The 26,906-nt window shown below is 41.2% G+C and overlaps 2 protein-coding genes across 3 annotated transcripts in view; one reads left to right on the forward strand and one right to left on the reverse strand.

Annotated features, from left to right (window-relative positions):
* Positions 1–349: 349 nt before the first annotated feature.
* Positions 350–26,906, reverse strand: part of dnajc17 (DnaJ (Hsp40) homolog, subfamily C, member 17) — a 34,394-nt gene continuing 7,837 nt past the window's right edge. The window contains exons 5-11 of one of the 2 annotated variants that reach the window (XM_078278158.1): positions 26,679–26,755; positions 25,888–25,999; positions 24,973–25,022; positions 22,223–22,300; positions 20,251–20,331; positions 19,459–19,578; positions 350–637 (exon numbers count right to left, since the gene is read on the reverse strand). In XM_078278158.1, coding sequence (XP_078134284.1) covers positions 512–637; positions 19,459–19,578; positions 20,251–20,331; positions 22,223–22,300; positions 24,973–25,022; positions 25,888–25,999; positions 26,679–26,755 — 644 coding nt within the window. In that variant the 3' untranslated portion in view covers positions 350–511. Of the gene's footprint in view, positions 638–12,519; positions 12,608–19,458; positions 19,579–20,250; positions 20,332–22,222; positions 22,301–24,972; positions 25,023–25,887; positions 26,000–26,678; positions 26,756–26,906 lie in introns of those variants that run through there. The other variant, XM_078278159.1, reaches the window with a different exon arrangement.
* On the forward strand, positions 13,039–15,367 carry LOC144535623 (cdc42 effector protein 3). Its single transcript, XM_078278160.1, has one exon. The coding sequence runs from the start codon at positions 13,128–13,130 to the stop codon at positions 13,737–13,739; it is 612 nt and encodes a 203-aa protein (XP_078134286.1). The 5' UTR covers positions 13,039–13,127; the 3' UTR covers positions 13,740–15,367.

The following is a 26,906-nucleotide window of genomic DNA, read 5'->3' on the forward strand; positions in this document are numbered from 1 at the left end:
TCCTAAGGATTTGTGATTGTGTTAGAGAGTATTGTGTTAAGATATATTGCAATTTATTCCTTTCATGACTGCAAATTATATCGCCAAAATTATCAGAAAACTAATAACACCATGTGGAAATGTAATTGAATAAATATCAAAATATCATTGGCATCCACGCATTAGGATACAATATAACACCAGATAGTGTGCAGTACTGAGTCATCCCTGTAGCCTGAGTATTAGGACTCCTACCTCTGGGTCCGCACTGCAGGAGCCCTCACTTCTTCTCTACTCTGTATCTCCCTCAGTCATCCTTTGTTCTTCATGAAGGAAAAGACATGACACCCTGATTAAAACCACAGATTTGAAAAAAAAAGTTTCTTTTTAATTACTAAAACAACTTATTTTGCCACACAAGGTATTGCATACAACATTTTAACAAACCACATATGAGGCTTTATGAAACTAAAGCCTGAAACAGGTATTCATTTAATAGTTGCAGGATGGTACCGAGCTGGGTCCTGCTGTGCTATGACCCTGCATCATCCTCGTCATCTTCTCTCTGTAGTTGTTCTATGAGCTTCTGCCGCTCAGCAGCCTGCCTCATCCTCATCATCACCACGCTCTCATAGTCGCGCTCATTTGACAGGGCGCCCTGTAGGAGAGACAGACAGACATGGAGAGAGGTTATAATAACATGGAAAATGATACAAAGACTGTATATAATCTGAAAGCACATATTGTAATCTATGTAATTTCTGTCTGTTAATACAGAAAAAATGTAAACAGTAATGTATTTGAGCCCAAGATTTCATAGATTTTTAGAGAAGATTAATAAATGATTATTTGATTAATAGATACGTTAACATTTTCTACTACTTGGATAGGCGAGCAAAAATATGTTTTGGATTGTTGGTCAAACAAAACAACCAATTGAAGACATCAGCTTGGGTTTATAGGTTGTTTTTTTTCAATATGATCTGACTTTTATGGAACACACAATCAATTAATTGAGAAAAATATTCAACAGATTAATAATCGATAATAAAAATAATTGTTATTTGCAGGTCTACTTTTATCTTTCATTGCATTAGTCTTGGTACTCCAGCAATTTAGCACTACGATTCCATAACGTTGGGTGACTCACAAGTTAGATTAAAAATGTAATGATCAAAATCTAAGCAGCAGAGGCATAGATATCCAGACTTTTAGTCAAGCTCCAAACCCCCTGGATCCTACATTCCCCATAATGTAATATCGCTTGCCAGACCTATCTCCACAGAACTGTGGAACTGCAACCACTAACACCTTTTCATTAGTTACTCTATATCTGGTAAAAGCCTTAAAACTGCAGTTTGTTGCATCAGTATACATGTGTAGTCTCTGAGCCCAAGCCGAGATAACCCTGATGACATCACATTTACAGTGTTCACAGGATGTGTAATACTCCCCACGAGTAAACTGATCTAGATGTATAAATTCAGTGGAGTGGCCTTTCAATATTTAAGGAAAATTTCTAGTGAGCCATTACACTGGAAGGGAATCATAGCAAAGTCAAACATGCCTGTATTTTATATCATGACAACATTGACTCAGGGCAGCACACGGAGCGAATGACACCACTGTCACCGTCCACAGTATGTTTGCTTTCACGACAGGGCCTGTGGGTGCACAGCGGAGAAGAGGCGGGCTCGTACAGATGCTCTCATCTCAGTTACCATCAGCATGACGGCAGGGTGAACATGCATGAGGCAGCAGCCGCAGAGCAACTGTGACAGGGTAATTCCGCTGCCTTAGGTCATTAAACCCCAAAATGAGGCCTGGGATTAAGCCTGGCAGTCGCCCGGCCTCTGTGTGTGTGTGATTTCCTTGAAGGGCTTGGACGACGATGGCGAGAGATTCACTTACTGTGGGGGGGATCAGAGAGAGCAGCCACTGGCTAATGGCTAATCAAGCAGGGTGGAACATGGGCCAGACGTCTCTCTCACACACACACAAACAAAGGCAAATAACACACACATGCACTCACAGAGACCGTCATAACACTTTGAAGCGGAGGGAGGCCATGTGTCCACGGAGTGAGCCATTGTTTTCTAGGATTATATCCAGGAAGTCTGCGGGGCCAAAGAAGTGTCTCTTTAACAAGACAGTGAGCTGCAGAAGAGATTGAGTAAGTGTGTCCATGAAGGACTGGGCGAGTGAGAGCGATTTCAGGAGGAGAGGTAGGTTTTTGTCAATGCGCTCGCTGAGCATCTGGAAAACATTACAGGGACTCCAGCATCCATGTGCTGAGAGAAATAGGGGAAGTATGGAGGAAGAAGAGAGGAGAGGGTTGGTAAGGGGATGTTACCCTGGCCGTCCGCCCCCCCCCCCCCTTCCACCCCTGGATTGAGGAAAGCTGCTATTATCATTCCAGTAATGTGAGCTCAAGCTCTTGTCTGACACGTAACTCTGAAATATCACGCAAACGCCATTAGGTAAATAAACAACTCTTACATCTTCAAATTAAACAAAACACAAGCAAGTATACAAGCAAGCTGGTGAGAAAGGTCCGTCTTCTTCAGCAAATATATCTCCACTTTGCCCTGCCCTCTACTGGCCACTAAACTGAAGTGCAGCAAGACATTTCAAGTCAGAATTGGTCTTGTCCTATTCTCCACCTGGTGTGGTCAAGGGCGGACTGTACCAGGCTAATGATGTAGGGGAACTCTGAGCATTAGCAGGTGCTTTATGGGCAGGGTGACGCATTTCTTCTCAGGATGAGGGATGTTTCCTTGCCTGGGGGTGTTAACTTAAAACGTACATGTTTAGCCAGTGCATCACTCTGTAACCAACACTTGGTTGTGTATGTATGCGTGCGTGTGTGTGTGTGTTGCAGTAACACTGGGGCCCAGGGTGAGTAGGAAACCACAGAACACAAACAATGGGCCCCCGTACTAAGCCAAGAGAGAAGGGCACAGAGCCACCGCAGAGGTAGGATGGTAGTAACACACACACACACACACGGCCTCCAACCAGCACACCCCAGCCTGACCCCGGGCCAGTAATGACATCATGAATACCACCAGTGCTGTGAGTCAGGCACTGTAACGCACACTCTCACACTCCTTCCCACACACAGCAGGAGGCATCTCAAAGCGCAGGTGGCCACTGTGTTCCCCCAGCACAAGTTGTCAGATCAGCTGCACATTACACCATGCCTATTTCTACGTGTGTTTGTGTGAGACGTGTGTGTAAGTATGTGAGCAGGAGTGAATGAGTGAGGAAACAAGTATATGTGTGTGTGTGTGTGTGTGTGTGTGTGTGTGTGTGTGTGTGTAATAGAAAAGGAAAAGTGTGAACTGGTGCAGCTATGTCACTAGGCTCGTTCGAGATGAAAGGTGCCTCGCCTGTAAAGTGGACGAGAGCAGGCGGCAGCAGCCGGGGGCGGTGACAAAAATAGCCAACCGTTTCCAGCAGCCTTCAGGCTGAACAGGAAGTCATAGAAACACTGTGGTCCAATTCTGATTTAATAAAATGTTATCAGACCCATATATTGGCTCCTACACAGTCTCCAGTTGTTTTAATTATGACAGAGTAGCTGTCAAAATGCTCTACATGCGATCTGTTGCTGATTTTAATTAACAACACACTGTAGATGGTCTGTAATCTGAACAGATTTAGTCTCTCTGACTTCTAGAGTAACTATCAGCCACACAGCATGTGTTCTGTACAGAATAAGCCTTTAAATCAGACAAATAGCAGTTAAAATCCCTCCAAATCAAAATCAATAAAAAGTTTATATAAAACGTCATCATGTTGAGTCGATTCTGAACCAATCAGCTGTAAGATCAGCTGAGAGGCCGGCGTTACCCAGCATGCCCTGGGGTCTTGCAGACAGTGGAGAGCAACTGCGGCCGCCTTGATCTTGTGAGGTTATCGTTGCCCACGTGTGCATGACGTCAGAGCAAGTCGGGATCAAGTCGGACACAAATCTAATAGTAGGCTCATCTCGAACGAGCCTACTATCTCTACAAAATGGAAAAAAAAGAAAAGCATTTTGGACACAAACACAAATGCAGACAAATGTCATAAATTGTCTTAGTAAGGTGTTGGTCTGCCTGGCGCCTCCAGGATAGCTTCAGTATTTCCTGGCATAGATTCAACAAGTCTCTGGAACTCTACTGGAGGGAAGAACACAATATTCCCATATTTTGTTTTGATGATGGTGGTGGAGACGTGTCAAACACGTCAGGTCAAAATCTCCAAAAAATGTTTTAACTGGGTTAGGAACAACAAGAACATTCAGTGACCCCTCGTGCCCTACTCCCTCATGTTTCTCCACGCATTTATTTAAAAGGTTTCTATTTAATTTGTTGCATACACATAAAGATCAGTACAGCTGACGTCCCCGTCCTCTGTAAATCAGAGATCTTCAACAGGGGGTCCTGGACCCTTAAGGGGTCCTCAAAGTTACAGCAGGGGGGCCACCATATTATAAAGTCTTTTTTTTTTTTTTTTCAATTTACCATGAATCCAACATATTATTGGCAAATATATATCAGCCTCTGCGGAAAAAAAACACATTGATGATAGGCTTACTGGCCTATAGGTAAGGTAGTCACCAAGGTAGCCATCCACAGACAGTTAATCCTGAGGATTTACTGTGCTTTTAATTCAATGTTTAACATGAAAACATGATTTATAAAATCATGCCAACAATAATTATTTTAATAGCTTAGTATTCTATGCACTTAAAAAGGTATGTGTAAAGGCTTTAGGCAGGCCATGCGTTATTGTAGGCCCAGTTTGATATGCAACTTCATTTTATACAATATATGTAGTAGGGGGTCCCTGATCCGTCTCTCTCAGTTAAGGGGTCCTTGGCTTAAAAACCGTTGAAGACACCTGCTGTAGATCCATTTATGCGCCATAAAAGGAAGCCACACAACTTTGTTACGCGTTGTCAGTCAATGCTGTTGACGTTGTCCCTTAACATTTAAGTGTTACTTTGTCTAAGTTTGGCCAGGACCATCAGCTCTATGCCTAAAATGTGAAGGTGAATGAACACAATGGGGGGACCTTTGCAGTAACCGGATAAACAAGGAAGCCATCAAAGTATTTAACTGGACATTAAAAGCCTGAAGTTAACCCCACTCCGAGAACATTTGGTTTAACAAGGCCTCTTGGCTGATTCTATTACTCGAGAAACTTATACTACACTGTAGTGACTTTTCAAAAATATGTTAAGTTGATACTCACCACTCCATACCATTTCATGCGTATTGTCTCTTAACCTTGCAGTCTGGAAGTTACTAATTTGATAACTGGATTACTCCTTGATAACACTATCAGATATCTCTAACTAGATGGCCACTGAGCCAAGAAGAGACTGACCAAGGGAAGAAATGGCTTCTTCTTAACAAGCCTGCTCTGTGGTCCAGACTAACATTTCTGCCCCTAATGCACTCTGGTGAAGTTAATCAAGGAACTATTTATCTGAAGCGTGTGTGTGTGTGTGTGTGTGTGTGTGTTGGGCTCTCCTGCTAACTCAAACAAACAGGCGGTGGGCAGACGTACTGCACATGCAACACTGGAGCCAAGGTGAAATTCCTCTGTAGACAAAACTCAAACTTTGTGAATGGTGGAGGATTAATCATCATTCATTATAAGACTCAGCAGACATACAACCCCAAAGGTCTGGTCTATTATACTGTTTTTGTTAGTGAAGGACAAACACTACATAGAGAATAAGGCCCAAATCTACTTCCTGGATTTAACCCATTTAATGCACATGCACTGTGATGTGAACATCTGGTTTTTGAATGAAACGCCAAGACAATACCTCCTTTTATTTGACAGCAAAAGCCAAATAATGTGTTTTTTTGTCTGAACAGAATGTAGTGAATACATCTACAGATCATGAACTGTGACAGTTTTTGTATAAACGCTGCAGAATTCACATCCCTCTGTACAAGGAAAGATATATCCTTTATGTAAAATACAGCTATTTGATTTAAATTTAAATCACAAAGTCGAGCTGCAATAAAAAAAGAGACATATTGCCTTATTTTCTCAAATGAAAGTCAGATAGTCCTCGTGACAAAAGCCTTGAGATAAAAAGACAAAGCTCATTTCTAAAGCGTGTCAAGTGTACAATGCAGTACAGTGTGTGAATGAACACTATGCAGTAGTGGTAGTTGAGTGTGGACTGCAGATTCAGCCATAACACTCAAAAAGGTAAAAGGGAAGGGGGGAAAAGGCAGCAGTGGATGTGAGGTGCCATGTAAAAGTGTGTGTGTGTGTGTGTGTGTGTGTGTGAGAGTGAGAGAGGGGGGTCTGGCCCGTGTTCCATCCTGCTTGATTAGCCATTAGCCAGTGGCTGCTCTCTCTGATCCCCCCCCCCACAATAAGTGAATCTCTCGCCATCGTCGTCCAAGCCCAAGAGTGTGTGTGTACGTGGTCACGGTATTGGACAGAATAGAAGCCTGTTGGACGGAGACAGAGAGCGCCTTTGGAAACTGTTAAAGTTAAGGAAATAAATAGTGAAAAAGAGAAATGGTAGCAAAGACCTGAACTCCTGGTGCCCTGGCATTTCTCTTTATGATGGATGAGTTCAGGGATCCTAGAATAAGGAGATGTGGGGGTTTTGGCCTCTTTAATATCTAACAATACATCGTTGTTAAAGCAGAATTATGTCTTTCACATCCTGGCAACAGATTTCCCATTAAACCAAAAGTGGCCACAGGACTGGTAAGAATGCAGTCTAAACCTTGAAGATGTCAAAAAGAACTCAGGCATTATGGGGGGGGGGGGGATAACATTTCAAATGTCTGTGCTCTCTGTGTATGCACCATACGTGCATACACAGGTTCCCATATTAACATGGGTGGATCCTTATAATTTATATTTAATGTACAGAACAAAAAGCGAGTTGAATGTATCATGCTGTATACTGTTCACATCATAACTCCAGTCTTCAGAGTAATCTAAATACCCCAACCATGATTTTACATAATTACTAATGATTTAGTACTAGGAGACACTGCAGTACATTCCCAGCCTACACTGACCACCTACATCCACTGGAAAGAATTAGTATGTTATGAGTTATGCATATGTACATTGCATTTTTTCCAGTCAATCCTGCAAAAACTACTCTCTTAACAGCTCTAAAGACAAAATACATTTAATAAGTCTGTAGGCGTAACACAAAGATCAGAACAAATACAAGATTTCTCTGTATAATAGCACAAAATGGCAATTTTGCCTTTATCGGACAATTAAAAAAAAAAAAAAAACGCAAGACACTACAGCTCTCTAGTATGTATTTTACACCCATGGCCCACTAGAATTCCCCTAAAAATCATAATACATCTCAGGTAGATAAACTGTTAAGCTGTGATTTCTTGCTTTAAGTCAATTATAGTACAAAGTCCACAGCTCATTTGTAAATGGTTAACATTGTGGGATGGTGCTAGAAGGCACAAACAGGCATCACAACACATTTATGTCTAAAACCTACATGTAAATAATTAAGCGGTTGTATTATTATTATTATTATTATTATTATTATTATTATTATTAATAATAATATTTCGCACCAATGTTTCTCCATTAATTATCCAGCCTATTCATCCCGTTACTGTGTTGGACCTCACGTGACCTTACTTGCTTTGTCATGTGTTAATGAGTCTACACTTAGTATTCAATAGCAAACCACCTGGACTTTGACTGGTGTCAGATCTCTGTCATGTGGCAGTCATACAGTGTCTGCACTTCCTCTAAGCAGCCAGACAGTTTCTGTTGGAGCGCATTCAAAAAGCTCATCATTGAGTCATACCTTTCGAGACAAACAGTGACGACAACTGTCGGGATGATGACAAATGCAAACTTTGAGGTTCTCACCAGGATTGATGAAAGAGCATTACAAAGAGTAGCTGCTAGAGACTGTTAGAGACTGATACAGATAGAGTCGTGGACTACATAATTTCAATTACTTCCCAATTTTAAGCACGGAATTGACTGTCTCTTGTCCTTTCATACTCTGTGTAATGGATGTACTACAAGCTGAATTGTATCAAAGTACATTATGTCCTATGTTGTTATTATTATTACTACTACTACTACTACTACTACTACATTATCAAAATATGTTTTTCATATAAAAGAATCAGACAGTTCTTGCTGTAAATCTAATAGTCTAAATGCTGGCTGTCTGAGGGTCGTGATACAGCGGAAGCTGGAGAAAACACAACAAAGGTCCAGAAGAATATCCACCAAAGCCTCAGTTTGGGCTTCTAGCGCCAGTCAAAGCAATATCTGGAAACACTTTTTATCCTGCAACAACAAAAACATGCAGCATCCCAGAATTTAGGCCCAGCATAGCTGCATCAAACCACACTGCCCGCTATGGTCAGGCCTTAGAAAAGAGGCTTACACAGAAATCCAGCTAGGGATAAATGCATAAGCCCAGCGGCTACATAGCATGACAACTCAAGAGTGAGCCCAACCTTGGTCAGACTGAAGGTCTTGCAAGGTCATTCCAATACTGCGTATAACACTCGTTCTTCACCCCGATTGTCTTCTAGCATGAAAGCAGCTTTGTGGTTGTAGGTGGAAGAAGGAAGGGGGGGGTTCTCAGAAGAAAAATGTTCAAAAATGTTCCGTTTCAGTCTTGAGTAAATGTTATGATAATTTCATTTGCGTGAGTAATTGTGTCTGGTCTTGCAGACTGCTCTGGTGCTGGTGTGCAGAGCAGGAGAACAAGTGAGAATCAGGCAGCAGGCCTATTGTTTATTGGATCAATTTAAAAGGACTGGAGGAGTAGTGAAATATATGATTTGTCCATTTCCTTCCACCATGCATGTTTGGTAAACAAGGAGAAGCATTGAGACTCTTGACAGAGGGATCCACAGCTGTGTCCTCCTTTCTGCTGGAACACAATGTTCATTATATGACGTGTTTGGGATATCAAAGCATGCTGGCGTGTTGGTTTTAATATATTCTCCTTAAAACACAGAGACACAGGTTGCAGAAGATTATATGGTTCAAAAAATAATCTTTCCAAACCGATACACAAACAAAAGGGCATGATCAACAAAAGTAACAATTACTGCCTCTGAGAGCACAACAAAATGCTTTAACCCTGCCATTTGTAACACAAACAAATTCCATAGCTCAAAAAAAAAGAGGGTTTGCTGCTCTGACAATTGACCCTTCGCTAAGCCCCGCCCTCCTTAGTTACTGTTGCTACGCCTGTCAAGCTTTCGTGCCTCATTCCCAAGAAAATAATTAGTAATTTTTGGCAAACAGGTGAAATATCTGAGAGAGCAAGACAAAAGGGACTGCAGTATGCATTCGAGGGATATATCCACGATATAATATGCAACCGATGAGAGAATAATTTCATCAAAATTGAAGCTAAAGCCTATAGGTCATGCAATAATGTGAGCCGCCTCATACGCTAACCATTCAAATGGGAAGCACACAAATTGAGGAACAGCTATGTTCATGCACAGCAGGGTAAGTGACATTTGAAAATAATCTAATAATTATAAATCAAATCAAGCTTATCCATAAATCTTGTGGAATAAACACAAGACATTAGTTTGAACACTTTGCAATGATAACATTCTCCTGCTTATATATATATATATTTTTTTTTATTATTTTTTTTAGTGATTAACAAATGCTGAAATATATTTTAAAGTACGTCAGTGAGCCTCCGTCTTGCCTTTTATCATCTTAAGGATGGGTTAATAACAGATGAGTACGCTCTCTGGGACATATTTTAATGCTAATCAAATGTGTTTGGAGCTTGGAACAAGCTAGCGCGGACCGCTGATTAGCTTACAACGCTTGTATTCGGGGTAGAAAGACGGCAGCCACCTGTATACGAGAACGCGACTGTCTTTATAATCTTTTTAATAAACTTTTTCTGTACACTTACAAAGTTCTCAATGCTTCGGTTAATATTTAGCTAGCTTGCGCTAGCTTGAAAACATGTCCCAGAGAGCGACAGAGTGGGTACACATCTGTTATTTACCCCTAGGTTCGTTTTGCGCCGGAATTGTCTTTATTTTACGTTCAAATATATGCATTATGAACAAAGAACTGTCATTATTTCCAAGCAATGCTGTGCTGAGTTAGCTAGCTAGCTAGCTAACATTAGTGTGTTCTTGCCTTGGAGCAAACGTATGCGTTTTTGTTAATACTGTCGACATTTAGCTAGTTGTGAATGGGGCCTCCCACACTGCTTGATCCACACCCGGCCTTTCTCCCCTTGGGTTTTAGGTTTCGGGAAGGGAAACATTCCACCACCCCGTCCAAACTTTTAGGATACCGGGTATTGGATTTGCACAAAGCTTCGGCGTACGGTGTTTCCCTCGCTGAAAAGCTTCACAGACCTCCCGCGGCTAGTTACAGTTGCTAAGCCACGATTGGCCTGTGGCAGTTTTCGGGCGTGGCTTAGTGAAGGGTCAATTTCCATTCCTGTGTTGCTATAGCATTCCAAAAGGCAAAGACAATATGCTGGAGGCGTGAGAATTGGAAATGCAACAAGTTATCTCTCTTGTGCAACCCAGCGTGCCTGTAGATACATGTCTTTGTATTATAGTGTGCTTAGATTACATAGATAAGCTATAGGCCTCCAGTCAGGCAGAAGGGCCTGTGGAGTGGGCTTGAATCTGGGGCTTTAGACATGCCAACAGCAGGAAGGAAATCAGGAAATCGGCAGAGCACAGGGACAATGACATTGAGATTAGAGATCAGTTAACCCCCTCCTCTGAGTGACTGACCTGTTTGCTCACTGACTAGGACTTATTTTTAGACATAAGCGCACAATCTGCGAAACACACACACACACTCAAACACAACCTGCTGTACACTCACTAACCTAATCAAACTCATCCTCTTTTACTCTTCCCCTCTTCACAAACCGCTCTTGAAAAGGAGTTGTGCACCATAGTTTCTCCCACATTTCGCAATATCCAGGAATAAAAATCAGCAGCTCCTGTTTTGCACCCACTCTCAGGCAGGTAATGGGTGTAGCGAACCAACCAGCAGGACTTAGTTTAACACTTATGACTAAAAGGCCAACTAACACCGCAATCAGGATGACATCATCTGATGGCTTGCAACCATTCTACAGTGGGGTGACTGCAGACATAAAGTAAGATTTTTTTTTTTTGAAGAGAAGCTCTTGTACTCTGACCTCACCTGGCTTATCTCTTAGGCAAAGAAGGCTTTTCACCAGCAACACACCTGTGGAGCTCGTCAATGCAAGAGAGGTTACACTGGAAAGGATTAGCTTTAAAAAAGGATTAAATGTCCAAGGACTGAAAACAAACAAAGGTAAGCTAAATGTTACAACTGAATGTAAAATTTGACTTGGTTGTGTCACTTTGAAAAAGTTACTTACTCTGTCTCAAGGCTGCGCAATGAGATCTTCTCTGTAACCTTTGAACAAGCCCTATCACGTCGAGGGAATTTGTCAAGGTGTGCACGTAGACGATGCCTAGTTTCCTGACAGAGACGTGTGTGAATGGGTTGGATTAAATTTCCTTTATTAGCTCAGCAAGACAGGTAAGAACTTATCAATCTGTATCTACCACATTGTTATTTATCCTACTAGACAAACAACTGCAAGAAAAGAAAATACTTGGAATCATTTTTGTTTTAACTCGTGGTTGTAGTTTCCATCCGATTCCTCATCCGTCTCAAAGATGGATCATTTATGGCAGCAATGAGGAAGATCATTTAAAAATGGTTTCTTGGCCAATCTGTTTTTATGGGCTTCTTTAATTTTTACTTGGCCATGAAGTGTTTCCTGGACATGATACTCATGGCTGAAATCCTACAACTCCTCCTTGGCCAAACTGACATGTTTGGAAAGGAATGCTGTTGTGTCCACGCTCTCCAGTCTCCCGCTGCTACTAAAGTGCCGATAAAACCTTTACAGGCCTACAAAACCTGTTTGCTGTAGCGGAATACAAATTTACAGAGTGAGTGTTTCAAGTCACGAACACAGATCTAATGTGGGCAAAGCGGTTTGAGAGACCGTGAAAATCACAGACACTGGGCAGATTATCTAATCGACATGCCAGCGTTGATGAACTGAGTTCTGTTTTACTCAATAAAATGATTACAGGTCACGGAAGGCAAAATTACTCTTTTTTGACAAACTTAAGCATTCAGTTTAAGTGTTATTGTTTCAATTGGACCAAGAAGTTTTTTGGTGGATGTAAATCTTTTATATGAAATCCGCAAACTACATTACAAAACAAATTACTTATTTTGAAATGTAATGCCTACAGTGTGATGTTGAATAAAAATCTAATTTTATTAACTTCCACATCCAGAATCACTGCATTACTCTGACACGACAGTAAAATAAACTGACTGCACTCCAGCTATTTGTATTTTTCACAGAATCAGAAACATGTGTTCCAAAGTGAAGTTATCATGATTTCTGACAGACGTTACGGTAAAACCTCATGTTCTCCCAAAACAAAATGTGAAGAGGTATGATTCACTTACACGCAGGACAATTACCATGTGGGACTCTGCCTTTTTGTTGCTTTTGTTACTGGAAGTCTTAAGTAGACCGATAGACTTCCTTTAGAGGATAGGCAGCAGACCACACCTGCATTTATGGGAAAAAAACAGGGATTTGAAAAGTAAATATTTAGAAATGGAAGCTTCAAAGCATTGTTGGAAAATCATTCTGCTGCCAAATAATATTGAACTTTAATAAATCAAAATCAAGTGGAGCAGGTGCAATCTCTAAACAAGGACTGCCGATTCACATCAAGCCGACTGAATCAGTCCAATACTTACATCTGGTGCTGAATTACAGACCTGCTCCATATTTTAGCATGTTGTGAGGGAAGCCTGGATTATCAAAACTTAATTGATAATGCAGTGTTATAAGACTTGGATTTGTTAAATAATTTCTTTTTTTGTGTTTTGATGCAGATGGAACAATGCTAGTTAGCATTCACCACTTCACATTTCAACACTAAGGATTCAGTGTCAAACAAAAGAGGAAATACAAAAAGGATACAAAAAAATATATACATATATATATATATATATATATATATATACACATACAAAAAGGATAAATAAAAACATTTAGGTCTATCTCAACCAGATCTGCCAAGATGCCACTTAGAACATCATTGTACAGAAAGCCATCCTCTGGTCGTTGGTCCAGCAGGAACTTCAAGCGCAGGGAGGTGCTGTCTGTCAACATGATTAGCCTACCACTGGCTGATTTCCGCCACATCTCACATATTGGTAACGACGCCCACACAGACAGCTTTGGAGACCTTTCCTTCTTAAAGATGGGTCACAATCTGCTTCTACGAAGCTCCCAGAGCGAGCAGAATCTCTTCCTGGCCTGCCCTCCACCGCCAAAGCCCCCTCGTCTGAACCTGGATGAGGCCGATTGCTCAGAGAGCCCCGACTTGCATATAGGCCACGTCCAGAGGAGAAAGAAATGCAGCTCTATGCCACTGCTGGACAGTGAGGAAGGGGAAGCAGAGATGGAAAAGGAGGATGGGTACCAAAGCGGGAATAATGTCGCTCCAAATCTGGCTCACAGCCTTGGACGGGGCAGCCTGAATTCAGACAAGGATGAAGACTCCACAGAGACCTATGACAAAACTGTTGGACAGCATAAGGAGGAAGACAGTGGCTTTTCATTCAGCTTCGACCTGGGCCCTTCCATCCTGGATGATGTTCTCCAGGTGATGGACAAACACCACAATTAGACAGCATAGTAGCCAGGTGTTAGATGAAAGGTTTACTAAAAGTTTGAAACAATAAGAGACCCTTCTTGGGAACACACTCCTGATTTTATGGAAAACCAATATCCTAAAGCGATGGTTATTGTGGAAATAAATCTGGAGATATCCGATTTTATGATTCCTGGGCAACAAGTATATAGACAAATAACCTTTGGTGAGAACTTGCCTCACCTAAACCTTTAATGGAGGTAATCTACTATGATAAGACTGATACACAGGACTTTGTTTATTTCAGTAAAAGATGTTACTTTTTGTAGCTGATACAGCAGATTTCTAGGATAAAAAGCTTACCCTTTTATAGAGCACCAGATATTGTGTGGTCCACAGCATTTGTTAAAAAATAAACAATCTCAAAGGTTAAACAAAACAAATGCAATTACACAAAGTTCTCCCTAAAATCACCCCTTACAGAGGTGATACAATGGTTAAGTTAATAATCGAACTTTGTCGGATGTCAAACTCCAAGCTCGACATATGTTCGAGCTTCTTTAACGTTCTTCCTTTGCCAATGTAATCCCCACACAGCACAGCACTGAAAACGGCTGTTAAGGCTTAAGAGTGTTGTGTTTAAGAAAAGAAAAGTTGCGGCTGGAATCCAAGGTCCTCGAGCTGTGATGTCTTGGCGTGCTTGCCAATCTATTGTGTGCAGAGGGCAATTTTTCCTCCGCACGCATCCCAGAGGCCCCACTCAAAAGGTAGACCGAGGTACCCCCCATCTCTCATTCCAACAATGCAGTGAAAACAAACACTTAGCTCTGCTTCCAATAAAAGCCAGCCAGTGGTGGCAGGTTGGGCTGAAGACCAAGCCAGGCCACAGGTCTAAGACCTTAGATGGAAAAAAATAAAAAGCCAGAACAGGCTGTTTTCTTAGCTGCAAATCAGAGTCCAATGCTCTGGTGAGTGGCGCACGAGAAGGAAAGTGGTAAAGGGTAACGCGATACTTCCACATGTGCAAGGGGTGTCGAGGGAGGAGGACCAGAGACATCCATTACTGCAGCAAAGGTCCTGATGAGGGTTTGAACACTACCTTCTGACCAAACAGTCCGCCAACATGTGAAAAAAAAGCACGCTTGAATGTCACATATACACTGGCACAAAAGTAAAGAGAAACAAATATATGTACTCTATGTACATGTAAGCACGCAAAACTCAGTTGCTCGTCAAACTGAGATTTGTGCAATTTAGATTTGACAATCTAGGTCCACTTTCCTCAGGTTTGGAGAGGAGAGTCAGGACAGAGCCTCAGTCTTTGCCTTAGTGGGGGGTTGCCAGGAAAGGCTGTGGGGCAAACCCAGAACCAGTCAAATTCCTAAGTTCCACACGGGTCATGCTGCAAAATATATACGAACCACAAGTGTCCTACTTCTAGCAATAGATTTAGAATTATATGCATGTCTAAACAGAAACAGCCATGTTTGTGGGTACGTCTACACTGTATATCGGTTTTGCCATCTCCCATTTTAAAGTGGATATCACTGACCATTTTCCTTGTATATGTTATGACAATAACACATTGTGAAACATTTTTTTGCATTGAAAAATGTACTGTTTTGTATTTGGGGGAAGTAAAGAAAAATATCTTTCACATTCCACGATTAGTGGTTTCGTGGATAGAACTGCTTCTGTCAACATTTTAAGAAAGCTCATATACGATTGTTTACACACCCTGATGGACAGACATTTATTTGGCTTTTCAACTGTCACTGTGGAGGCAATTAGCCTTGCCTAACAGTTTTTAGAGAAATTATAGCGTTTGATTATCCACCACAACAACATTATTTCAACATGTCAAGCAGGATTTCACCTAGTCACAAATACTGTAACAGTAAACTGAGCTTTGAAGCAACTGCTGAGTTGATAGACATGCCCTGCTCTGTGACACACCTGTACCATGAAGAGGTGACATTTAATAGCTAACCAGGGTGTGTCTGCAATTTGTCAGACATTTCTATACAGCCTGCCTTTTCCAGATAAGCAGGAGAAGAGCTATTCAGTCACACTCCATTGGACAGTGTTCCCGTCTGCTACAATGGCCCTTAACCATCAAAGCCTCATTTATTCGCAAAAGAAAGAAATTGTGCCATGTCGGACAGACACTTTGAATACTAAGCAAGGGTAAAAAACGTTAACCTATAAAAAACAATATTTAAAAAAAATAAAAATAAAAATCAATACCAACAAAGTATTTTTAATGCACTTCAGCCCTTCTTGATATAAAAAAAAACATTTTATGAAAACCCATCCTTATTCTTTATAACTTTCAAGAATGAACCTTTCCTGCAGACAATAGACCTTGGCTGTTATGACTGTCTACACAAGAGTGCTCAGTGTGAAGAATCACAAACTTGTGCTCAACAAGTGTTCGGCCACATGACTGATGTGAGAAGAAAGAGTCTGTAATTGAGGACAAATTATCTTGTCTGCGCAGCACAAACTGGCCAGAGCTGTGAAGTATCCCGCTCACATCTGGTACTACTTCTCCCCCTCCAAAAATCTAAACTTCATACCGAATACCAAGAAACCCTGTCATCTCACTAAAGAATTGCACTTATGAGTTATTTATTTTGTCAGGTACTAACTAAAGAACTAAAAATATCATTTTGGCAAATAAGAGACGTGTACATCTACTGTAATTGCATCTACCAGTACAACCTGATGCTAATGGAATATGCTGCATGGTTTTACACACAAAAAGGGGATTTTTTTTTTTTTTTTAAACTGATATTGTTTATGCTGTCTGTATCATGTCAGAACGTATTATCAGGCTATAGATGGTGAGGGCCAAGCCAATCCACAACAGCTATTCCCTCTCATGACACGCATGATGAACTTGGCGTACTTGGGCGTAAACACAACAATTATGAAAATCTTACCACATTATAGTCACACCGGGCAATTTATTCTGTGTCGGATGAAAAAAATGCAAACACATAGCTATTGTAAACCAGTGTATCTTTTCTATGAACTGTGTGGTCTTTTATTCCTTGAGGGTCCCACTATATGTACACTATACATCACCAATAACTCCAAATGCACATAATGAGATATACTGCCCATCTCTCTCCTATATCCATTCAAATGTGATACACAATATTATTAATATAATTTCCTCCTTTTGGGCCTGATCACAGCAAAATACAAAAGCCTGCTGGTCTCCTCCTTAGAAGTCCCTTATCTGCACTTATCTGAAAGGGGGGGAGACCAAGGTTGAATGTGCCAACAGCATGGCCACATACAGAGCATCTTATCCAGATTTAGGGGCTATTTTAGGTGAGAGTGCACTTTTCGAGCACTAGCACACTGGCGGGCTGGAAAAACAATCCCAGAATAGCTGATCTGCTGCATCTGGTTTGTGTCGTGACAAGCCTCTTCAGCTCTAGATGGAAGAAGCAGGCGTAGAAAGCTCAAATTAAAATCCTTTATGATAGATTTCCGTTAAAAATGTGGGTACGCTAAACTACGCAATAAACCATGAATCAAGACAGTGATTAACGATGGTATTATATCTACGGAAACATAAACATTACGTCTGGCAAAGACAAAGCAAATGGTTAGATAGTGATTCTATATCCGAGACAGTCTGGAAGGTGAGATATGAATCATTTGTCAGACTCTGTGAAATCAGCCACACACGTGAAATCATATTTTGATGCAGCAGCCGTTCACAGCTCTCATTAAACATTATCTGAGCCCTGCACCCCACACGGGCCATAATTACACACCACAAAAAAAAAACATGCATTTGTGCAACATGCAAACGTGCATTATCTTTACTTCAGGTTCAGTCAGGCACCTTGACTCGTTCAGAATTCAAAGATTTGCAGCAATACAACGCTAGAAGAAATGCTAGTGTTAATGAGAATGACAAGCACTTAAGTCTGTCAAAGGGTAAAGACACAACAAAGAACCGTCTGGAGGTGAAACTAGATCCTTTCCCAAAAGATGGGGCTGAATTAAGTCAGGAATACCACAAGGTGTGTGGAAGATGTGGCCCTTCCCTATTTTGAAATGTTTAATACCCATGGTGGGTAAAACTAGGTGAATGCAGTGGGGTTGGTATAAATTATGTCATATCTGCTGTCATAACCACCCACCCCCCACTCTTAATTAGGCCCCAGATTCATTTAGTGAGCACAGCAGTGCTGGAACTGAAGCTGAGGCTGAAGTCATACATCTGTGACTCTGAGCTCCCTGTAGTGAGACCCTGACTCTCTGAGCGCTGTTTGGATTGATGAGGTTAAAGAAGCAAGTCCTCACCCAAGCTGCTCCTATGTGATTGCAGCTGGATGGTGTGGGGTTGCAATGGCGGCGTAGACAACAGGAGAGGAATCTGATTTTTAGATTTCAGATAGAGTCCGGGGAGAAGGACCTCCAATGCTTTGGCTTCTTATTACCTCTCTCTCTCTTTCTCAAATGCCCCCCATGTCCACTGACCCCAGGCCAGATGTGGAACAACATTACTAATATCTACACTGGTTCACCCCATTATGTCATGTGGGGCCTCTTTAATGAGAAGTATTCTCGCTGAGAGCTAATGCGAAAATTACCCGGACATAGTAATGTTTTTATTCTAGAGTGCAGGACAAAAAAAAAATGAAGCAATCAGCTTTGGATATCTGTAAGGCAACCCGGTTTACCATAATAACATTTAAAGAGATTAGTGTGACAAGTCCCAGTGTGCATGCAGAGTCTCACATGGGTGGGGGGGGGGGGGGGGGGTCACTGAGACACCGCACTGAGTTGAGGGGTGAAACCCAGTTCAGCAGCAGCTCTCGAGACCCAGATAAGTAGACAGAGAGAGTCTACCGATTGCCAATCTCTCACAGGTAAAGATCATAATAGAGGAAAAGTAAAATGGACATCACAGGGGAAAAACATTACTTCATACTAATCTAATGACAAGAAAGAAAAACTTAGATTCCCAGTGGACATAGTTGAAATGAGATTATGATGGACAGGAAAAAGAGTTAGTGTGCCTTTGGTGTCTGCATGTGGTCTGGCAGCAAAAGACAAAATATAAGGCATGCAAAATCAATTAAAAAAGTTGAGATTGCAGTGCGGACTACTGTGATTTCCGAATCACAAGAGGCAACACATCAGAGGGAAAATGTTTGAAGATCATTTTTCTCAATAAAACATTTTGGGTTTGGAAGAAGGTAAATCCTTCAAATTCAAAATTAGACCCCCACCCCTCAGAAGAAAGATGTTAAAATGTTCAATAATCAAAAAGAAAATGTAAAATAATAATACTATTTTATCATTAATAGCAATATAGAGACACAGGTTTTTAGTCAGTCTTACGTGCCAGGCTACCATTATTGCACACTGCTTCTTCTTGGTTGCTATGTGAAGCACAGCATTCCTAGGATCTCCCAGGTCAGGCCTGTTAATGAGTGGCTGACCGGGTGGCTTTGGGCCAGTGCCTCACCACTCCAAAGCAAATAAACTGAGGCCCATTTAACCAAACACATTGTTCTAGACCAGGCGAGGGGAGTGCAAGCACTGGGGTAATATTAGCGCCACTCCTCAGAAGGTTTACATACTTCACTTTGTGGGACAGTGTTTAGGCAATAGTATTTGTGTTGGAAGCTGTGTACATGGGAAGATTTTGTAACATACGGCTGATATGTGTTACAAGAGAGGGAGAGAATTATAACAATACACTTTTGGGTTATACTGGTACCTGTAAAGACATGAACTGGCCAGGTTGAGATGCTGGCGCAATAACCTCGGGCTGTCCTTCGAGCCATGAAATCTTCAAAGGATTTTCACTCAGGCCACTTTCATTCTTAGTTGCCAGCTCCTAAAAAAAATTAAAATAAAATACTTTGTTAGTGGATCTTTGGATGGTTTCTCTACCAGTATATTATTAGAAGAAAACAAACAAACAAACATTCTCCTTGTCCTGAAAGCTGTACAAAATTGTGTTGTATCCATCCTACACCTGGGTATTATATAGGCTACATATGAAAAACAGGTGTAGACGAGGACAAAGGTGTATTGTAACTGGGCCAACTCCCAGAGCTAGGCTGGGACCTGGAGATGGGCAGGCAGAGACCACAGAACCTGTGCCCAGATCCGTGTGGACTGGCAGACATGTTCTCTAGAGGGAAACCACACGTTGTGGGGAGGAAACCACAACAAAATAGTACAACATCATGACAAAGGGCCTGAGGATCCAGACAGTGTGGAACAATGAAGTGGCTCAAGTTCTTCCGTCCAATGGTTCCCATCAGCACAGAGATCTCTACACTACGGAATGATTAAAACAACCGTTTAGGAAACTGCCATGAGGCTGGGAAGTCTTTGACAGCTGTCATTCTTAGTAATAATCAAACTCAGCAGGTGACTAGAGACTTCGAGGCAAGTGAGTGGTAAACAAATGTGGCTCTATGCAAATGTCTGCTTTGCTGAAGATTTCCATTATTGAACAAACAGAATGAGGACGCTGACCGGGGAAGAGTTAGGTACTTACAGCTGCTCTCACTGTTGCAAATTCGACCACAGCGCTTCCTCTCTTCTTTCTCGATACAATCACATTTGAAACATCCCCATACTAAAAAGGTAAGAAATGGGAGAGTAAAAGAAAAGTCAAATAGAGGAAGAGGAGAGATGCGGAACAATTAAATTAGTATTTTCTTTCACAGCACAAACAATAACCATGCAAACACAAAGCTTATGCAGACTGAAGAACTGAAAACACAGGTGAATATAACAGACTTCTGGAATAAAAGTTAGGACTGAATATGTGTTATTAAACTTAATCTCTAATGATATGGTTCATATGTTTGGGATCGAGCCAGTAACACTGCAAAGAACATCATGAACAAAAGTGAAACCACTGTAATTTCTCAAGCGATAAGAGGTAATATTGGATCATTTTAGTTACTCCTTGTGCAATGACTACATTTAATAAACAATATTTTTGGCATCAATGAGCAGAAATTTGAAATGGCTCTCATCCAACTCCCTGCCACAAATCCGAACTAGGAGAATAGGTTGGCAAAAAAGGGAAACAGGGCAAAGAGCATCTCAGACATTCCCTGATCTGTCCGAGGAAGATGGAGAGATGAGGAGGAAGGCTAGAAACACGTCAGCAGATTAGACAAAAAACAGATCTCTATTAAAGGCAGCCATTAGCAGAGCAATTTTTTTTAATCCTCTGGGTTTTTATGTATAACACGCATTTTGTAATTAACCTTTCCCCGCCTAAAGCAGGGTCTTGAAAGCAAAGAGGATGGACGTGGCTTTAGGGACTCTCATCCTGTGAAAATATAGCTTTCTGGGAAAGGGGAAAGTCCAGGAATGCTAAGGTCTACGAAGGACAGTTTGGAGCAAGCCAACAGTGACAAAGGAGACTCTCAAAAGGCCTCGGTTTCATAGAATATAAATATCTTAACATGTTTTTTTTTCCCCCCCTTAAACGAAGATGTATTATTTCAAGAAGCCAAAGTACACAAGTCTGCACACGTATGCATACACAAGTATATACGTACCATACTTTCCCACACAGTGGTGGCTTGACTTGCCCAAACTATTAACGGTCACTCATTGGAGCCTGCCATCTCAAACAAAATCTTTTTTTCTAAAATGTATTTAAAAAAGGAGTAACACTTTTGTTCTCACAGTCTTTATTATGACACAGCCCTTCTGCCTGGAGCCATATTGATTGAGTTCGTGCAGAGGAGAAATTCATACGCCTTTTTATGGACATCTTGACGTCAGCGACACTTGCCCTATCCTCATTTAAGGCCAACCTATGCCCTACCAAAAACCCTTGTGACGATCATGGCATTAGGTGGTACTGGGTTGCATGAGAAGAGCACATTTCCTAATGCCTCCCTCAGCACTGTTTAATCACCTGGTAAGAGGGGCACAAACAATGTCGTGCATGGCTTTAAAAAGGCACTCCAACATTGCCCTCAGCACTTTCACTGCAACAAAACTTAATGAGCCTTGTTTAAGGGGAAGAATAAAACAATCTACAGCGCTGATGTCATGCAGACCTCAAAAGTGGCCGGACTCTGCAGGCAAGTTTGTTACCATGGAGCTCTGCTTTGGGACACCAAGGATAAAGAGATCAAATTATATATATATAAAAAATCCTGAAGCTTTCATTGAGAAACAATTAGATATAGATGTCTGTTTTTGGGTAATCCGGTCAATACTAATAATAAATAGTACTTTATCACATTGATGCAAAATTCCTGCTTATTAATTTACAACATTGCCTGCAATGTCCTAATACAGATATATTAAAAGGATTGTTACCTCGGTAGCCATAAGGTTTATTTTATTATATTACCCAACCCAAATGGTAGCTTACTGTTAATGTGTCATGTGAAAAGATAAGGAGTTCTAAATGCAAGACAAGTTAAGTGTTTTGCTGTATAAATGATTCCTCTTGTAACATTGTGGAACAATGATTTGATTTTTAGGATGTGTACCTTTTGTAGAAGTCTGAAAAGAATGTCTTGAGAGTAGCCTCCATTCATCTCGTCATCTTTTTTACACTTCCACTTTAACTGAAATGAGAAAGAAGAATACAACTGATTAGACTGATGAGGAGACAAAGCATGCCAGGTAGGCTTGGCTATGATGACACAAATTATAACCATCAGAACAGAAAAGAGCTACGGGAGCGAGACACTGTTAAACTCTTGGAACATCACCCTGGCACCACCTGTGAGTCCTGCAGTTAATTTCCATTCATACTGAGGGTGCCGGACTGCTAAAATGGGTGAAAATTAACATAATACCCTGGACCATGAAATACATGGTGACTCACCTGTATCAGAGCCGGTCTACGGAGAACCATTTCACTCCCCATTTAGCCCCATTATACCGAATTTGGTTGCGGTTCCACCAGAGTTCCACTGGGGGTGATCGCGGTCCAGTGCTAAATGAATGGGACTCAGTGGAGCTAGACGGCAAAATTTGTCTCTTTCGCCCGATTGTCGTTGAGAAATCTCAGATTTGATTGTAGTTTTTGCAAGTTCAACATGGATTATAGGTCGAAAGTTGAATGAATGAGTACTTATGTCCTTTCGATTTCTTACAGGTTGAGTCGTTGTTGCCCATATCACGCTAGCATTCTGCTAATGAATGCTGATTGGTCAGTGAAGGACTGATTACGACCGGAGACCCCACTTGACGCCATCCAAAGCAGAACCAGAATGTCAGAGTGAATATTTCTGCGTGGTCTTTAAAACATTAGCAAACCTCTTTCTAGCATGTGTATTAACAGGGAGAGCCTAACCTGTCAGCTGTGTTGTCAATGCCTCGAGAGAAAAAAGGAAGGGACTCAGAGCTTGCCGTAAAGCAGTATCTCTGGCCGTATTTGTGTATGACGTCGTTGACATTTTAAAAGGCTTTTTAGAACAAAAAAGCCACTTAAAAAAAAACACCCTGCAGTGTGTATTTTGTTAGCCTCCCCTTTCGAATGCAACATTCAAATTACTAGACAAAAAATTATATCCTGAGAAAAGTGGATTTTGAGGGGTATAGCTCCATTCATTCTGCACTTGCCTGTGAGCGCCCCCTATATGGAACCAGAGTGGAACTGCAACCAGGTCAGAAGCCGGAAGTATCGAGAGAGTGGAACTTCTTCCCTTATTAGAAAAAGCACGACACCAGACACAATAATGACTAAGTAATCCAAAGCAGGTCACCTAAGGTACTCTGCAATGGGCAGAAAGATGTGAGATGTGTTGTGTCTTTGTTTGAACTGTGGTTAACTTATGATTGTGCGACAATTTTTCAATCATGATACTTGCCATACTGCACTGTGTAAATGTTGTTTTAGAAATTACCATATAGTACAACTATGTTCTGCATAAGAGCCGAACAGCTCCAATGAGCCTCCACAAAAAACAAGATAATTTATCAAATTCTTTGACTTGCTTGGAGTCCTGTCACTAAACGCTGAAGAGAGTTCCCATACTCCTAGAAAAGAGTATTTTGCAACTTCTCCTATCCATGTAGAAAGAACAGCAGTCTAGCCAATATATCACACTGACTGCTTAAAGTAGAATTATAAATGGCAAGCACTAAGTGTTGATTCAGCTCCAACATTCTGCTTACTGTCAGAGAACAGGATTTCTGGGAATTTCCATGTCTACATAGCGTTCTTTTACCAACAATTACGGTTGACAATGTACATTCTCCTTCCAAGAGCAGTCTCCTGTACCCACTGATAACCTTCTTACCCATTAATCTTCGAATAAGATGTTAAAAAGTATTTGCATGATGTGATGTCTGCAGTTTCAGCCCACAACTTGCTCCTAGTTTAAATAAATATACAGATAGGAAAGATATTAGTGGAACCAAACGGATTTCTGCATCACTAAAACTAGATCTCAGAATATATCAGTGGAATAATGTCAAATGTCGCTGGAATTAATTTTTTAGGAATGATCGACGTCAGAGTCATTGCAAATGTCCACAACGCAGTCAATAATTTTGCTGAACATCAAATGTCTAATAGTCCCAGAGATGCGTTTCATCTTGAATACAAGGATCATTTTGAATCAGGTTAAAGATATAACTTTTACTGGACAGAAGAAATCAAATAAAAAAAACACTGTTTTTAAGTCTAGAGACAACACAAGACAGACCATTAAAAAAAAAAATGGATGCAATTAAACAGAGGATTTTATTTTTAACGTCAACATGACAAGAGCCAGTCTCAGATATATTTATGCAGTAATGTTCCCATGTCCTTCAATGTGACCCGTGATACTGTCAGTCTTACGGCTGCGGTTTGTTTTTCTAACTGAATACACAAATGCACTAGATGGCTATCAAATTTTAAAACCAGATTTAATGTCTAAACACATTTGTTAACATCCCCAGTGTCCGTTAATATGCACAGGCTGGGCAGTTTCCAGGAGGAAATATAATAAGCCCTCTCTTGGCATAGTTACAGGTCTCCTGACGACGTTGGAACTACTCCGGAGGAATGGGCGTTAAATGTGCGCTTACTGGTGAGACAGCGTATGTGGTCTCCGAGTAATTAATTACAAATGTCTAAGGTTCTATCAAAATCCCCGCAGAGATTCAGCCGGCACTTTCACTCAGATGGAGCAGTTCCTCTTTTCCATCTCCCTGTGTTACTCTCCAAGAACTGCAACCCTCATCCTGACCTCTCTTCCTAGTCTCGTCCCCTGATTAAACACCTCCTAGGTGCAAGCCTTACCTTCAATTTGGGGGTCACATTGCTCTTGGAACATCTCTCCAATCCTGAGTCTGAGGGGGAAAAAACATGAGGGAGGGGAGATGGGACAGTGAAGTGAAAAGACAAGAAAACAATTGTTTTGTTAAGGAATGAAATGTATCACTCAAAATAGCAGTCAACTCATGCAGATGGACAGCAATATTTGGCTGTCAGATGGTAAATGTATGGCTCTTGCTACAGTCTGATGATCCATTGAGTGCATCTCGAGATGAAACAGACAGAGCGTGGATCCAGGGGAGGGCTGGGGAGGCCTGACTGCGTGCAAATGGAAGAAAGACTCAAAAGATGTGCTGACTATGCATGAGTAATTGTTCAGCCACAAAAAGGGGTCTAAGTCTCAGGCCAAGAACCAGTACTTTCTTTAAATACCCAAACTTCTATAGTCTTATTTTACAAGACTCTTACTTTTGTCATGTCTCCAGAATGGAGACACTGAAGCTTTAAAGCAACAGTATTATCAAGAGGTTAAAAGTTTGATAGATAACTGTGTGTGTGTGTGTGTGTGTGTGTGTGTGTGTGTGTGTGTGTGTGTGTGTGTGGTGTACGTACATGCATGCATGATGCTTGGCATTCCTATGTTATCTTGCCAAGTTGTCTTTCTGCCAAGAAACTAAAATAGACCTCTTCAAAGTGCAAATCTTTAATTCAAAAATACATTCAGTTATTGTTTTTATGTGCATAATATTTGGTGAACCACAAGGAACCTAGTGACTGCTGTGATTGGACTGACAGTACGACAGTTGGGAAACAGAAGTTCACCAGAGGACTTCCCTGGATCAAACTGGATTTATCCAGGTAGAACAGGACTGCACTGAACTGGTTTGGTAAACATGGACTGGAACAGACTGTACTAGGTTAATCTTGGTATGGACATACTGTAGACTCCTGTTTGCAACTGCTGTTCTTCTCTCTCTCTCTGGATCTGATCTCTGATGAGCCTCTGTTCCTCCTCAAGCTGCCTGGATCCCTCCTCTCTCAAACGGGCTATCTGGTAGAAACAGACACACAATACAATAATGTACACAAAACAGACATACTGGTTTTGACAGCAAAGTATGCATTTCATTAAGCTCTTCATTAAGCACTGATGTACGTATGACTCTCACATCCAAGACACCCTTTCTGCTATTCTGTGTTTCCAGGAGTGTTCCGACCACCTCGTTTCTTCAGTTCAAAAATAACCCCTTGAGATGAGACAGAAATGGAACAGTGCCACCTACTGGTTACCTCCTCCACCTCTGGCCACATTTCTACATGCATTAAGCACACTGAGCACATGCCATGACGCACCTTGGAAGCACGCGCAACATTTGTATTTATCATTGGCTATCTGAACAAAGTGCATCAAGTCATGCAATATCACCTAATGGGTTTACTGATAATTATGATATGGCAGTGAGAGAAAGCCTCTCTCAGAAAGAGCCTTTGTTCCTGACCCAAGACTTTGGAAGATTTCAACTCATTTAGAAGGGAGTATTTGACGAAAACCAGAATAAAAGCACCTGGGTGTGCTTCAGAGTTTCCTGGATGCACTGAAATACCTTCTTCTCAGATCACTGCTGAGGCCAGTAGTATAGTGAAATTTGTATCTTGTATTTTCGACATCCTCTCCAGGCAACGTTTGGTGCAGTATCATCTCTCATATGGTTTTCTATAAATTCTCTTACCTCTTCTTCAAGCGTTCTAGTGTTTTGCACCTCTTCCTGACTCTGAGCTTCTGCTTGTTGCTCTCTGGCCTCCAAGTCTGTCAAAGACACACACAAGTCTGTATCTCTTTTCCACAAGAAAACAAACAAAACTGTGCTAAATAAATTGATTATTTTCTAACAGCTGCTCTTGTTTAATTCTACACTAGACACTCAATGCAGCAGTCCCCAGCACTTTAAAATTTTTTA

The sequence above is a fragment of the Sander vitreus genome, chromosome 20 (assembly GCF_031162955.1).
Source record: "Sander vitreus isolate 19-12246 chromosome 20, sanVit1, whole genome shotgun sequence".
Taxonomy (NCBI): Eukaryota; Metazoa; Chordata; class Actinopteri; order Perciformes; family Percidae; genus Sander; species Sander vitreus.